Source organism: Phocoena sinus, chromosome 12 (assembly GCF_008692025.1).
Source record: "Phocoena sinus isolate mPhoSin1 chromosome 12, mPhoSin1.pri, whole genome shotgun sequence".
NCBI lineage: Eukaryota > Metazoa > Chordata > Mammalia > Artiodactyla > Phocoenidae > Phocoena > Phocoena sinus.
In genome coordinates, this window is record NC_045774.1 from 13,808,111 (window position 1) to 13,822,794 (window position 14,684).

Consider the following 14,684-nt stretch of genomic DNA (forward strand, 5'->3'; position numbering starts at 1 on the left):
AGAGTTTGTATGTTTAGGGTCACAGAGTTAGTAAGTGGAGAAGATAGAATTCAAACTCAGCTATCTGCACTGCTTCCTGTAAACATCTGATGAGTGAATCGCTGTACATGCATTGCTTGTTCCCTTGCTGAAATAGCAGCAGAAAGAGGTGCAGTTAATACGTAAAATGGCGGGAAGTAAGGCTGCAGGGAAAACCATGAGAGTTTGTAATTGCACGTGGCTGGCTTGTTGAGGTACTTCGATGCCAAAGCAGTGTTGATGACCTAAAGTGCCTCTTGGCAATATCTGAAGATGGAGATATATATTAGTATTAACTATCCAATTTTTACCATGGTTGATTTTGCTTTTCTCATTGATTATTTAGATCCAGGACAAAATAAAAGAAGTTGAACAGAGCAAGGCCATGAGTCAGGAATTCAGCCAGCAAATTCAGAAGATAGCCAAAGATCTCACAACTATTCTAACCAAGCTGAGAGCAAAGACAGATAATTTAGTTCAAGCTAAAACTGACCAAAAGGTAAGGAAGGAGAAGTGGAAATATAAGGGGGGCTATTGAATGAATTAAGTATTTTGAGTGCATTAGTTTATTTTGAAGATACAGAAGAAAAAAAAAAAAGCTTCCTTGATTAGCAGGCTTCATGAAAACCAGAGAGTAAAGGCAGGCAGTAAAGAAATTTTGTAAATACAATAATATAGAGCTACTTATATCGTATAATTTATTATCACAGTTAAACTGTATTCATAAATATACATGCATATGTAGTGTCAAAGGACTAAATGATGGTTTAGGATTACAAGTATATAAATTTCAAAATGAAGGATGTTCTTGGTAGTTAAATCCCTGTTCTCAGTTTGCCAATGAGTAAAGTGACTAATCCTTTTTGGGGGACAGAAGGAAAATTTTAGCTCTCTTAGCCTCGTAGGAAATAAACACCAGGGTTACGAAACATCCTGCTCTGCCTTCTCAACTGAAGAAGCAGAAACGAACCGATCATAGCTGAATTATTCTTATATATTTGGCTTTTACAAAAATCATTTAAAATATAATCCTTCTGATTCTGGAAAGTCTGGAGAAATTTATTATCTATAGTCTAACGTTCTTTCCTTTTGATGACCATCCAGGTGCTAGGAAAGGAATTAGATGTCTGTAACTTAAAATTAATGGACCTAGGTGAAGCAGTACAAAAATTCTCGGAACAGAACGGCCAACTGGGTAAACCACTGGCCAAGAAGATTGGAAAACTGACTGAACTTCACCAGCAGGCCATTAGACAGGCCGATAACCGGCTCTCTAAGCTCAGCCAGGTATGTTTTCCCAGCCGGTAATCAACATTCTCTAAAGCCAAAATTCAATTTTCTATTTTCTGCTTTTAAAAATAAGTGAAAAGATAATATGGACAGTGATGAGAGTAAGTTAAGTGTAGCTTATTTCATACCATGCCTGTATTCCTAAGATTGACATGTAAACCTGACTTTATTTTATATCAAACCATATTATAAATTTATTGACAAAAGTGTTCCTATAAATGGACTTTTTATAAATAAGTAAATATGTATATATATGTATGTTTGCCTTTACTTAATTGGTTCAGGTCACACATCATCATAATTGTTGAGCATAGACTGAACTTTTGCAAATTGATTATGTTTCTTTCTGCAATCAGGGATGAGTTAAATCAGAATTTGCAACCAATAAATTATAATATTGAAACCTATAATCCCCACCTACCACCTCCTTATTCAGTGAGGGTAGAGTAGGAAAGGAGGGAGAGAGAAGAGCTAGGTAGAGGAATAAGAGATAAGAATGGAGACTTTTTTTAAAAGATTATTCAAGCATAGTAAGAACTTGGACTTTATCCTAAAGTCACTGGGAAGTCCTTAATAGATGTTCAATAAGGAAATAATTTTTCATGATACCTTTAGATATCACAGATATCATAATGATCAATTCCTAGGATTATTGTATCCAAAGAGAGACCGAAGACTGATTTCTAGCTCACGAAGCAGAGTTTACATTTGTTACCTGAATGTTAATGATTTTTCAGGCAGCATCCCATTTAGAAGAATACAATGAAATGCTGGAGACAATTCTGAAGTGGATTGAGAAAGCTAAAGTCTCAGTACATGGAAAGATTGCATGGAATTCTGCAAGCCAACTTCGGGAACAATACATTTCACATCAGGTAACTTTGGGAAAGTAGTTTTCAAAGAGTAACTAAGAGAGTGCTTTGATTTAACTGGCTAGGCTGACAGAAAATTTAGAGGACCATGATGAAAAATTATTTCAGGTGCCAGGAAAAAAGAAAGGTAAAGTAGCCCTAACAACTTGTCCAGGGGATTGAAAGAAAGTAGCTACCCATGAGATTTCATAAGACCATATATATAAATAAATATCCTCCTGTCTCCCCTAGACTTTCCATTTCCCAAGACCAAAAATAATCATCCAGATAGGACTCTCTTTTTTGCAGCTTCTTTGAAATAATTGTATGCAGGAATATGGTGGGAAATTATTCCCCAGGAAGAGCTGCAGGGACAGGTGGAAAGATTATAGCCTCCAGACTCAGACTGATGGGGAAACCAAGTTCTGACATTTAGAGCTGCGTAATTTGGAGGAAACTGCTTTGCCTCTCAGATTTCAATCTTATCAGTAAGATGGAGATGTAAATGATATTCATACTGCAGGGTTATCATGAAGATCAGATGGTTTAACATCTGTGCCATCATCAAGCACAGTCCCTGGCACATGGGTCCTCAGTCAGAGCCTCAATCTCATGCCTCTTCCTTCCAGCCCTTCTGCCTGGTCACAGTGGGCTGACCTCCCGCAGGAAGTAGGGGTCAGCTGGGAATGAGTCCACACCACATGGGGGCCGCATTACTTCATTTCCTCTGAAGTTTTCTCTCGACCATATCATCCAGGAAATTATTTCATCCCTTTATAATTTAGGCTTGAATTAGATACAGATATCTAATAGCCAGTTATCTTGCAATCAAATACAAAATGGTCTTTATTTAAGTTACATGAGTATCCTCAAGTATTTTAGATTTTCTCTCTTTTATTCTGATTTATGTATATTCATGTCTTTTAAATGCATCCCCTTTTCCAATTCCAGTTGACAGGGTTCTAGATCAAAGCCTCATTTTCTCCTTCTTGGAATGCTTTAACAGGTTCCTAATTGGTTTCCCTGTATTTATCTTTCTTCTCTAATCAATCCTGCACACTCCTCCCAAGAAATCTTTCTTAAACAACTACAGAGTTGTCCTGCCTGACGTTATGCATTATACATTAACAGTCAAGAATTAAGTTACAATTGGTTGTAAACAATGAAAAAATATTCATTAGAAATCTAGAAATGCAAATTTAAAAGAGAGAGGGCATTTTAATTATCAAGTTAACAGTATTTTTAAAAGTTCATATTTAAAGAAGTGAGAGCTATCAAACACTGCTGGTAACTGCTGGTAACTTGGTTAAATCTCTTTGAAAAACAATAGGAAAATGTATCATGATCAACAGAACATTACTACTCTGTAATCCGAAATGTAGGAAATATTTTATATGAGTATTAATGACTATACTGGAATTTTAAAGAAAACTTAAATGTCAGAGTTTTCTGAGTAAATTTTTGGATTTCATAAACTATAATGTAGTCTTTAAAATGACCAAGAAGGTAGTTTTTTGTTTTGTTTTTGTTTTTGTTTTTTTTAAAATAGCTCCAGCTCTCATTCATTTATGTATTCAATAATCATTTATAGAGTGCTTTCCAAAGCTAGGAATTTTGTTAGGCATTTGAAACACAAAGGATATTCCCTGCCTCTGCCCCAGGGAGTTGATAATTAAAGGGAGAAAGGAGTTAGAAAGGCAGATCTAGACAATTACAATACAGTGTGATAAGTGCAGGGATTGAGAGCCCAAGATGCTGAAGGAACTCATGGGAGGGTACCCAACCCAGACTGCCCAGGATTTGAGAAGATTAAGGAAGGAAAAGGTGATTCTGAGCTGAATCGTGAAAGACACGCAGCCTACTTGTCGTGGAGTTTTAGGCAAAACCGCATGTTGAAATCCCGACAGTAGGAGTGAGGGGTGCTCTAGCTGGTGTGCTGGCGAGGAGGTCTGCAGAGAGCTGGAAAGAGGGAGAAGACAAAGACAGATCATGGAAGCCTGTTAAGAACTTGGCCTCTTTTCCTGAAGTCACTCTAAGCCTTGGACAGATGTTCTGCAGGCAAGTGACAAGCTCAGACTTACAGTTTAAGAAAGATGACTTAGAAGCCTGTGGAAAACAGATAGATGAAGGTGTGACAGCCAGAAGGTGGTTTCAGTATTCCAGCAGACAATGACAAGGCCTCTCTTTGGAGGCTGAGAGAGGACAAAAATCAAGGGGTATTACCCAGCAAGAACTCTGGACTTGGAGGCTGTTGGGTATGGCTGAAACAGAGGGAGGATCCAAGCATGGTTCCCAGGTGTTGTTTTTTTTTTTTTTTTTTTGCGGTACATGGGCCTCTCACCATTGTGGCCTCTCCCGTTGTGGAGCACAGGCTCCAGACGCGCAGGCTCAGCGGCCATGGCTCACAGGCCCAGCCGCTCCGCGGCATGTGGGATCTTCCCGGACCGGGGCACGAACCCGTTTCCCCTGCATCAGCAGGCGGACTCTCAACCACTGCGCCACCAGGGAAGCCCCCCAGGTGTTTTTGACTTGGGCAGTTCAGTGGGTTGAGTGTGTTGAGGGACACAGGAGGACAGATGTCAGGTATTGGTGGTGACCTCACACAGACATTCAGGAGGAAACTCAGCCTGTCATACACCATTCTGGGGAGCTCTCCCGTGCCTGACTTTATCCAAAAACAACACAGCGAGAGAAAATTCATGTGTTCTAATATCAGGTGAGAAAGATGGAAAATTGTAGGTATGTTATGATCTCAATTACCTAAAATTATACCCAAACTGAACAGCAGTTATTGCTTAAAGTTATCTCTGGGATATGGGATTATGGACTATTTTATCTTCTTTATTTTTCAATATTTTCTAAGCTTTATAATATATATAATATATAATATGTTATATAATATATAATATGTTATATAATATATGTATTTGACATTTATTGTGAGAAAAAAGATGTACTTTATTTTTTAAAATAAGAGTCTATTGCCTAAGAGTAATGTCCCATCTCCCATTTCGCCTCTTTACACATCACACACCCCAGGAACTGCACGTTTTGTGCTCACTCACCTATGTGCCTTTGCTTATTATTCTGTCCCCTCAGCATAAAACGTCTTTCCTTTTCCTCCCCATCTGTCAATACAAACATTCTTCTGACTCAGCTCAAATGTTACTCTCCCAGGAAGCCTTGTCTCAACCCTCCTGCAAGCAGCAGCACATCTCATTTCTGGCATCCTTAACCCTTTCTTCTTTCACTCTGCTTATAAAATGCACGTTACACGCTTCTTATTCTATTGATGTTGTTATTAGTCCCCAGAGATGATACTATCTTGAATGACAAGGACTTTGTTTTATGCCAAGTTGTTTCTACCCCTTTGTCTCACTTAAAGCAAGTGTTTGTGATGCTCTTGTCTTATTTTCATTTCTTAGATCCATATATGCTTGGGTCTTAGATACAGAATATGAGACCTGAAAAGCATCGCTTTAGTTTGAATATGAGAAAAGGGGGGCCAGTGACCTGATGAAGATACCCAGTGCGTCAGAGCAACACCACTGCTGGCAGTACTCGCGTCCTGACCCTTACCAGGGAGCCACTTAGGGTGGCAGTTGTAGCAGTAGCCTTATGGTCCAGCACAGGTGGCCTCAACAAATTGTTTACAGCTCCTGAAATTTGATTTCTTTTTGAAAAGGGGGTAACAGGAAGTGGGGAGCAGGCACAGGGCTGTGAAGGTTAAACACAGTAAGGCACACGACCTACACAATGTGCGTGGAAAATGTGAATTACGTCACCTTACTCCCTCCCCAGTCTGATGGTCTTTAAACCACACCGTATTGATTACCCATACCTCTCTGCCTACCTGTCAATGTCATGAACATTGATAATTCACTCTAGACCATGCTAGAAGAATCTGAAGAGATTTACAACAATCTGGAAGCGATGACTGGGAAATTACAGTACCTCAGTAGCGTGTACCATACGGAAAAAATGTCTCAGCAAGTAGCAGACCTGGGACGGGAGACTGAGGGGCTGCGGCAGAGGATCAGAATTCGTTTGCAGAATCTCCACGATGCTGCCAAGGTAAAACATAAAATGTTTTCTTAAAAAAAAAAGCAATTTAAATGGAAAAGTCTATCATTAAAAAAACAATCGTGGTTGTATATCAAACGGAGAGCGCTTACCTCTGATGAGCCTCTTGACTGTGATGGTTATGGCTGTGTGTCTGACTCACAGTGACGCCAAACAACACCTAAACGTCGGAGTTTGGAGCAGAGAAAGATTTGGGCCATGCAAGGAGACGGGTGGCTCATGCCCCACAAAACCCCAAACCCGTTGCAGGGTTTCGGCAAAGCATTTTTAAAGTCCGGGAGAGGGAGAGGGGCTTCACAGCATACGTGATCAGCTTGTGGACAGTTCTCTGACTGGCTGAGGTAACAGGGAGATGTCACAGAGCTTAACAGTATCAGTCCTTAAGCTCCAGGAGGCCTGGGGCTGTGAGCTCATGGTCGTCAAGTAATTAACATCTTCCATCTGGTGGGGGCTTTTCAGCTCCTTTATACAGCTCAGGAAATGTGCATGAGATACTGTTATCTGGGTACTTCAGAGAGGAGCTCAAGCAGAGGGTACTGGGGAGGGGGTCTGCCCCAGAAGGCCCTATAGGGTCCTGCCTGGTTACATGATGCTGTTCTCCACCTATGACTTCGGACTTCAAGTGCTTATACATCGACGTTAACATCGCTCTTACTCTGCAGGATATGAAAAAATTTGAAACAGAGCTCAGAAACTTACAAATTGCTTTGGAGCAAGCCCAGACAGCACTGACTTCTCCAGAAGTTGGACGTCTTAGTCTCAAGGAGCAACTCTCTCACCGGCAGGCAAGCAAAAATAATTCAGGGGAAATGGGTAGGGAGCTATATTTTAGAAAAAGAAAGGATCGTTAGGAAAAGTAATTTCTAAGCTCTGTTTTAGTCTGAGCGCTGTATGCATGATTTAAAAAAATACCTGGGAAAATTTTTATAACTTGGGACAGAGCTGTAATTTAGTAAATGCCTCTTGCTTATGAAATAAGCCAGTAAAACATAAAATATTTCAGAATATACATCTTAAATGGAAAACGTATATTTTATGTATACATATATTTTATGTAAATAAATTATCAAATTTGTATAAGGTATAAAATTTTAAAAAATATAAAATATGAACTGGCACCTGCAGCATTTGCTCTCTGCGATGGAGTCGCTCAAGCCAAAAGTCCACGCCGTGCAGATGAGCCAGAGCGCGCTCCGGATCCCCGAGGACGTCGTCACCAGCTTGCCGCTGTGCCACGCAGCTCTGCGCCTGCAGGAGGGGGCCAGCCGGCTCCAGCACACAGCCATCCAGCAGTGCAACATCATGCAGGCACGTGCAGCGGGGCCAGCCGGCGTCTGCAGGCGGTCCCCACGCCACCCGCAGAGCAGCACCAGATGAGTCATGGGCTGCTTTTCTTAGCATTTGCGTGGGCTCAGCCATCAAAACACATCCAGAGTGTTAACTCAGACAGCTTGTTGTGGTTATATAAAATAAGGACATGAGATGCTATCATTTGGATCATCCACAAAAGCCTGGGGAAAGCTCTATTAAAAATATCCTTTGGTGAAAACTACCTTTTAGCAATTATTTTTTTTATAAGGAACAACTTATGAAGGTTAATTTTTATATTCAATCATAGATTTTTATCTCATTATTCATCTGAAAATCATCTAGAACTTTGTACTAAGACTTTACTGCTAAGGTATATTACAGAATTTTTTTTTCTTTTTTTATATTTCAGCTTATTGATACATTTTATTGCCTGAGAAGTACATCCAACTATAACTCTTAGCCTCTTCCCCTAATAAGAGAACAATTATTTACTAGGAAGAAATGACACTATTTATCTCTTATCTACCTTCAACTAATATTTCACCTACTTTATCCAAAAATTGTATACATGTCCTCTCATTAAACCACTAATGGTCTATTTGGTCAACTCTACTTGCATTATCTTGTAATTTTTTAGACAGTAAAAACCTGAGGGTAGAAGTCATGCTTCATTCTTTTTTTTTTTTTTGCGGTACGTGGGCCTCTCACTGTTGTGGCCTCTCCCGTTGTGGAGCACAGGCTCCGGACGCGCAGGCTCAGCGGCCGTGGCTCACGGGCCCAGCCGCTCCGCGGCACGTGGGATCTTCCCGGACCGGGGCACGAACCCATGTCCCCTGCATCGGCAGGCAGATTCTCAACCACTGCGCCACCAGGGAAGCCCCCCATGCTTCATTCATTTTTATATCCCCTATTCCAGCACTTAGCTGAGTGCCGTACATATATATTTAGTATTTCTTTGATGGAAAAATGAAGTAATCATGCTTTTCGTACTGCTTTCTACCATGTTCTAGACCATGACATTGCCGTCTTCAGGACAATACGGAGGAGAAAGAGGATCTAGCCACTTAACTATTTTCAGACCATCAATAATCTTGCCAAAATGTTTTAGAGAGAAGGCTCTGAAATATCATCTAGGAATTTTCCCCATCATTTCTTTGTTCCCTTGACACGTGGGTAAATAGGAGTTAGCACCAGAGTTTGGCGCATAGCAGCACAGAAGCACTTACACAGTTATTGACGTAGACAGATAATTGTCTTTTTTCTTTCCTTTCAAAGGAGGCTGTGGTGCAGTATGAACAATACGAGCAAGAAATGCAGCACCTCCAGGAGCTCATAGAAGGAGCTCACAGAGAGATTGAGGACAAGCCTGTGGCCACCAGCGACATCCAGGAGCTGCAAGCCCAGATTTCCCGGCACGAGGTATGACGAGCCGAGTTCAAGGGCAGGACACTGGCTTGGTGAGGCTATGTGATTGGTTTCCAGCGGACGAAAGAGAGAGGTCTTCCCTGTCCAGAGCATAATGTGTTGGGTTCTCAGAGAGCCTCTTTGACTCTCTTTACATTTTGAGGGCTATTTTTGCTGATACTTTCCAAGACCCAGTAGCATGAGTCTTCCCCTTGATTCCAGAACCTCTTGACCCGGCATTCATGACATATCTCCAGCACGACCCACCGACTGCCTCCTGCAGAATTCTCACAGTTCATACACCAAAACACACTGTACTCCCTGTCTTTCCAAACTGCAAGGAAGAACAGTGCTCAAAGCCTTGCTGCTTTGATGGTCCTGTTTTAAAAGAAGGGGTATTTCTTGTTAAAAAGAAAATCATTTGCTCTTTCACATATAGGTCACTTCACCTGCTTTTACCAGAATCAGAGAATGACTCATGTTGTTTGTTTTGTGGGTTTCCAGATGATGCCTGTTAGCATCTTCCCCATTTTCAAATGCACCTCCTTCTTTGTACCTTTGGAATCATTATGACCTTAGGACTTGGACACCCCTTGTGCAGACCTGGCCTCAGAGATCATACAAGGAGCTTGAGTGTTCCAGCTCCTTGACAGTTAGCAGTGAATTTCCTCTCCTGACCCGTCAAACCCTATATAGATCACATTTACTCTTTCCTTGGGGGCTGGCTCCCAGCATCATGAATTTTGGAAGGTGACTGGGGGGTGGGGTGGGGTGTGTCTTATTTCTCTGTGCCAAGGACAGACATTCAGTTTTTCCTTCCGTCTGCTCTATTTTAACTTCGTTGTCATAAGAACAACAGTTTTTCCAAACCAAATAGCATAGTAAGATTCCCAAAAGATTCAACTGTCGCTTTTTTTTAAAATTTTTATTTTATATTGGAGCATAGTTGATTAACAATGTTGTGTTAGTGTCAGGTGTAAGGTTGGGAAATCTTACTTCCCCCCTTTCCAAATGCAGTTCTCTAGTTTCTTGTCACAGCCAGTGAGTGCATCCAGCACTTAACATTTGCATATGCTTTACAAGTAATGTAAATAAATACCCCACCTACATTTACTTCTACACCGTAGATAATCATCTGTGTTAACTATTCATTTCTCTTCTGCCACTAAAGCAGTTAAATGAAAAGATGTTTCGCAACTATTTGAAACGCTGTTTATATGTCATACATTAGACTGTATAATACAAATTTATTTTGAAACTACTTTTAATCCCATTTTGTAAGACCCAGAATTTTGTTGTAACAACTTTTCAGTCACAGCGCAGAAAATATGTTTTTAAAAATCTATCTGGAATAACAATAATTATCATTGCTGCTGTGGTTGCTTTTTTGTTTGTTTTATGTTTTTTAAAACAATTCACAAAGTTTTTAGAGTATCTTTTACAACAGCCCTGTGAGGTAAGAATTTTTGTGTGTGTATCATCTCCATGTTACCGATGAGAAAGCAAAAACGGACTTTTTAGAATGACCTCCAGATCTTCCAGATCTAGTAACTGATAAAAACCAGATTCTAATCTACTACCTTTGGGGACTTCCCTGGTGGTTCAATGGTTAAGACTCCGAGGTTCCACTGCAGGGGGCACGGGTTCGATCCCTGGACAGGGAACTAAGATCACACATAAAAGAAAAGAATGATGGTCCAGGAGAATAAACGACTTGCCCAAGATCGTTACAGAGCCGGCTCTCAGCAGACTCAGCCGTAGACTGTCCTCTGGCTGCTGTCCAGTGATCTGTTCATTTCGTCACATTTTCTCCTCCCATTTCTAAACATTAGTGTAGATGTGTTAGTTTCGTCATGTGATTTAGATTCCATTTTCTTTTTTTTTCTTTTTTTTTTTTGCGGTACACGGGCCTCTCACTGTTGTGGCCTCTCCCGTTGCGGAGCACAGGCTCCGGACGCGCGGGCTCAGCGGCCACGGCTCACGGGCCCAGCTGCTCTGCGGCACGTGGGATCTTACTGGACTGGGGCACGAACCCGTGTCCCCTGCATCGGCAGGCGGACTCTCAACCACTGCGCCACCAGGGAAGCCCTCCATTTTCATATTTAAAATGTAGTAGTCCTGTGTGAGGCTCATTGTATGTGTAAAACAAACACAGGAAGGAAAGTGTTGCATGGGGAAAGCCTGATTCATAACATAGAATTTTGGAAGAATGTTTTTTCCTGTATTTTCTGTCTGCTTTTAATGGAATTTAATTTTGAGGTGAGGCTAGTTTCCATATGGATAACTTAAACTCATTGTTCATTTCTAAGGAATTTGCATTTTTTTCTTGTAATTTTTCAAATGTTGCATTTAATTTGAAAAAACCTTATCCTGTCGCTTTTAAATGATAGGAGAGAATACTCAGAGCTCTTCGCTTTCCACATGACGCAGAAGGCCTGCTCCTGTACCTGAAATTCCCACCTGTACACTCATCCTTTGTAATCATTTTCAGAAATACTCAGTAAAAACTAAAAATATGTATGCTTCCTGAGACTGGGGAACACATTAACCCCCTTAGTGCTCCATTTTGATTTAGCAGATTTGACCACTAAGCCACAAAGTTCATGGGATATAGGCAGGTTTATTCTTACAGAAGAAAGTTCTCTAGAGATGTTTCTCCAAGGGAATCACATGAACTAACCATGAAATGCAGATTCTCATAAGCCTAGTAAATCGAAAACTTTTGAAGCCTAGACCAGTATTGCATTTCTAACAAACAACTCAGATGAGTTGTTTTTTTTTAAATATTGCTACTAGTGTTTTATTTATTTTTAAATGTTTTTGGCTATGCCGAGCAACATGTGGGATCTTAGTTCCCCGACCAGGGATTGAACCTGCGTCCCCTGCATTGGAAGCACGAAGTCTTAACCACTGGACTGCCAGGGAAGTCCCCTAGATGAGTTTTATATACAATAACTTGAGAACATCGATTTAGGAAATGGGCGTTTGCTGTCAGCGTGCTGGGCAGGGTACTGCAGTAGGGGCCGTGACCATCCACGTAGGCACAAAGGATGGGAGGCCTAAGACTAACTCCACTTCACACAGAGTCTTCAAATCTACCAGATAGGGCAAGCCATGGTAAGGAGGCTTAGTGATTTGTCCTATGAAAACATCGAATTCAAGGAGTCCGGTGCGCTGGTAGATGACTTCCCTGTGTACACGTTTACCAAATATTATAGAGTACTCATGTGTTAGGCACTAGACCAGATGTGGTAAATAGCTATTTAATCACAATTATAAAAATCCTATTAGGTTTAACTAAATAAGTATCTGTAACAGTGAAAAGTAAAGAACTGATGATTTCTACTTTTTTTTTTTTTTTTAATGTGGTACGCGGGCCTCTCACTGTTGTGGCCTCTCCCATTGCGGAACACAGGCTCCGGACGCATAGGCCCAGCGGCCATGGCTCACGGGCCCAGCCGCTCCGCGGCATGTGGGATCTTCCCGGACCTGGGCACGAACCCGTGTCCCCTGCGTTAGCAGGCGGACTCTCAACCACTGCGCCACCAGGGGAACCCATGATTTCTACTTTTTAAATCCTTGCTTAAAAAATTCCTGTACTTCTGTACTAGAAAGAAGACAGGATGCTGGCTGAGTTCTGCTGGACTGCTTTCCCTTCCACCCACCCAGTCAGCTTTGGTTGGGAGGGGAGAAACAAAATGACAACAATAGCAAAATGGTATGTGTGTACATATACACATACACATGTACATATACATGCATGTATCATTTTGCTCTTGTCATTTTGTTTGTTTCTGAACTTCAGGTTCAAAGCTCTAGTTTGAGTGTGTATACACACATTATCATTTTAAAGACTTACAAAGGGCTTCCCTGGTGGTGCAGTGGTTGGGAGTCCGCCTGCCGATGCAGGGGACACGGGTTCATGCCCCGGTCCGGGAAGATCCCACATGCCGTGGAGCGGCTGGACCCGTGAGCCAAGGCCGCTGAGCCTGTGCGTCCGGAGCCTGTGCTCCACGACGGGAGAGGCCACAAGAGTGAGAGGCCCGCGTACCACACACACACAAAAAAAAACCTCACAAAATGTGTTCCGTACAAATGCTAAATGACAGCTTTTCAGGTGAAGGAGCCAAATAAAAGGGATAGATGAAAATAGTGGTTTTGTACTTTTAGGGTTAATGTTTTACATGAATGTAATAAAAAAGAATGAATGTTTAAATCTTCAATTTTTAACTTATGTATGCATCTTTTAAGCAAGAAAGTATAAATTTAACATTTTAGAGTTACCATTTTAGATTATTCTTTTAGGATTTTAATATATTAGATTTTTTAAGAGCTATGTGCTGTTGAGAATATATTGTCAATTAGCTCTTTGTAAAAGTTTTAAAACTTCTATCTCTCAAAACAATTTTTTTCAACAAGAAAAAAAATTAAAAGCCATTAAAATTGAACCAAACTTCAAGTTCAAAGCCCTAGTTTGAGGCATCAGAAACATTGGAGGCATGATGGCATACATGAGGGAAAATTTCATGAATGTACAAAATTTTATTTGGGGTGTAATCTGCATAAAAAAATAAGGGTTTCCTAAGTGATATTCACCTTATCTGCAAAAAAGCAACTCCCCGGGTCACAGGAATTAGGAGCAGTTTACTTTGTGATGCGTCTGTCACAAATGACTGCTCTGTTTGACATATTCCGGAGGGTAAGAGCTGAGCATTGCGTTTTTGGCAGTGTTAGTCATCACATGACCTAATTTGCCTGGCATGAACCATCTGGCAATTTTAGATTCCTTAGGCATTTTCAAGAAAGTTGCCAGGGCTTAACTTCCCATGAATTCCGATGCGGCCCGGAGCGCCTCTCGGGATTAGAATCCCCGGCCGCCTGGCGTTGTCTCTGCCGCCGCGCGCGCCGCAGCACCCCTTCCGGCCCCGCCGCGCTGTGGTCTGGCTCGGGGAGCGCGGCAGGCAGGCTCCGCGCTCGCACCGTCCACATCCTGCCTCCCCGCCGCTCCGTCTGGCGCAGCCCTGAGATTTCATTGGCCAGCCCCGGAGGAAGATGAACGCTACTAGTTCTGTTTCCTTCGGATGCTGCTGTGACACCCGGGGCGCGGGGGGGCGGGAATGTTTCCTCAGGAGCTGGCTCAGAAAATCAAGGGCTACCAGGAGCAGATCGCTTCTTTGAACTCCAAGTGCAAGATGCTGACCGTGAAAGCCAAGCACGCCACCATGCTGCTGACGGTGACCGACGTGGACCGGCTGGCGGAGGGGATGGAGAACCTGGACGGGGAGCTCCTCCCCGCGACCTCGGCCCACCCCTCTGTGGTCATGGTAAGTAAGGGTCAAGGCCAGTTTGCTGGGTGCCAGCTCGCTCTCTTCTGACTGTCTCCTGCCTAGTGGCTTTGGGCTCTTCTCCGTGGCTTGGTTTAGGGATCAGTGCCCGGTCTTGCAGATTAGAACTCAGGAACGTCCCCTTAACTCTCTGACTACCTTTGGGCGAAGGCCAATCTTTGACGCTGTAAACAGTGGCAGTTGAAATGAAGCTATTTGTTTGAGACTCCTGAATTACTCAACGTGCTGAAAGTTGGCCCTGCATTTGTTTATAATTTAGCAGTAATACTCAGAAGCTCTGAGCTTCAGAACAATTCCTTTGCACAGTTTTCTAGTTTTCTGGGGGATGGGAGAATAATGCTACATGTATGTTTTGTGTGTTTTTCCAGCTGAAGCACTGGCT

General features: G+C 42.0%; 1 protein-coding gene across 21 annotated transcripts in view; it reads left to right on the forward strand.

Annotated features, from left to right (window-relative positions):
• The window catches only part of SYNE1 (spectrin repeat containing nuclear envelope protein 1), a 457,069-nt gene that overhangs the window by 270,656 nt on the left and 171,729 nt on the right, over window positions 1-14,684 (forward strand). For all 21 annotated transcript variants that reach the window (XR_004352467.1, XR_004352466.1, XR_004352464.1 and 18 more), the window contains 8 exons: window positions 365-517; window positions 1,123-1,305; window positions 2,046-2,183; window positions 6,048-6,233; window positions 6,905-7,027; window positions 7,368-7,550; window positions 8,829-8,972; window positions 14,087-14,281. Coding sequence is in view for 15 of the 21 variants with exons in the window: in XM_032650736.1 (XP_032506627.1) it covers window positions 365-517; window positions 1,123-1,305; window positions 2,046-2,183; window positions 6,048-6,233; window positions 6,905-7,027; window positions 7,368-7,550; window positions 8,829-8,972; window positions 14,087-14,281 (1,305 nt within the window). In the remaining 6 variants the exon portion in view is untranslated. The remainder of the gene's footprint in view (window positions 1-364; window positions 518-1,122; window positions 1,306-2,045; window positions 2,184-6,047; window positions 6,234-6,904; window positions 7,028-7,367; window positions 7,551-8,828; window positions 8,973-14,086; window positions 14,282-14,684) is intronic.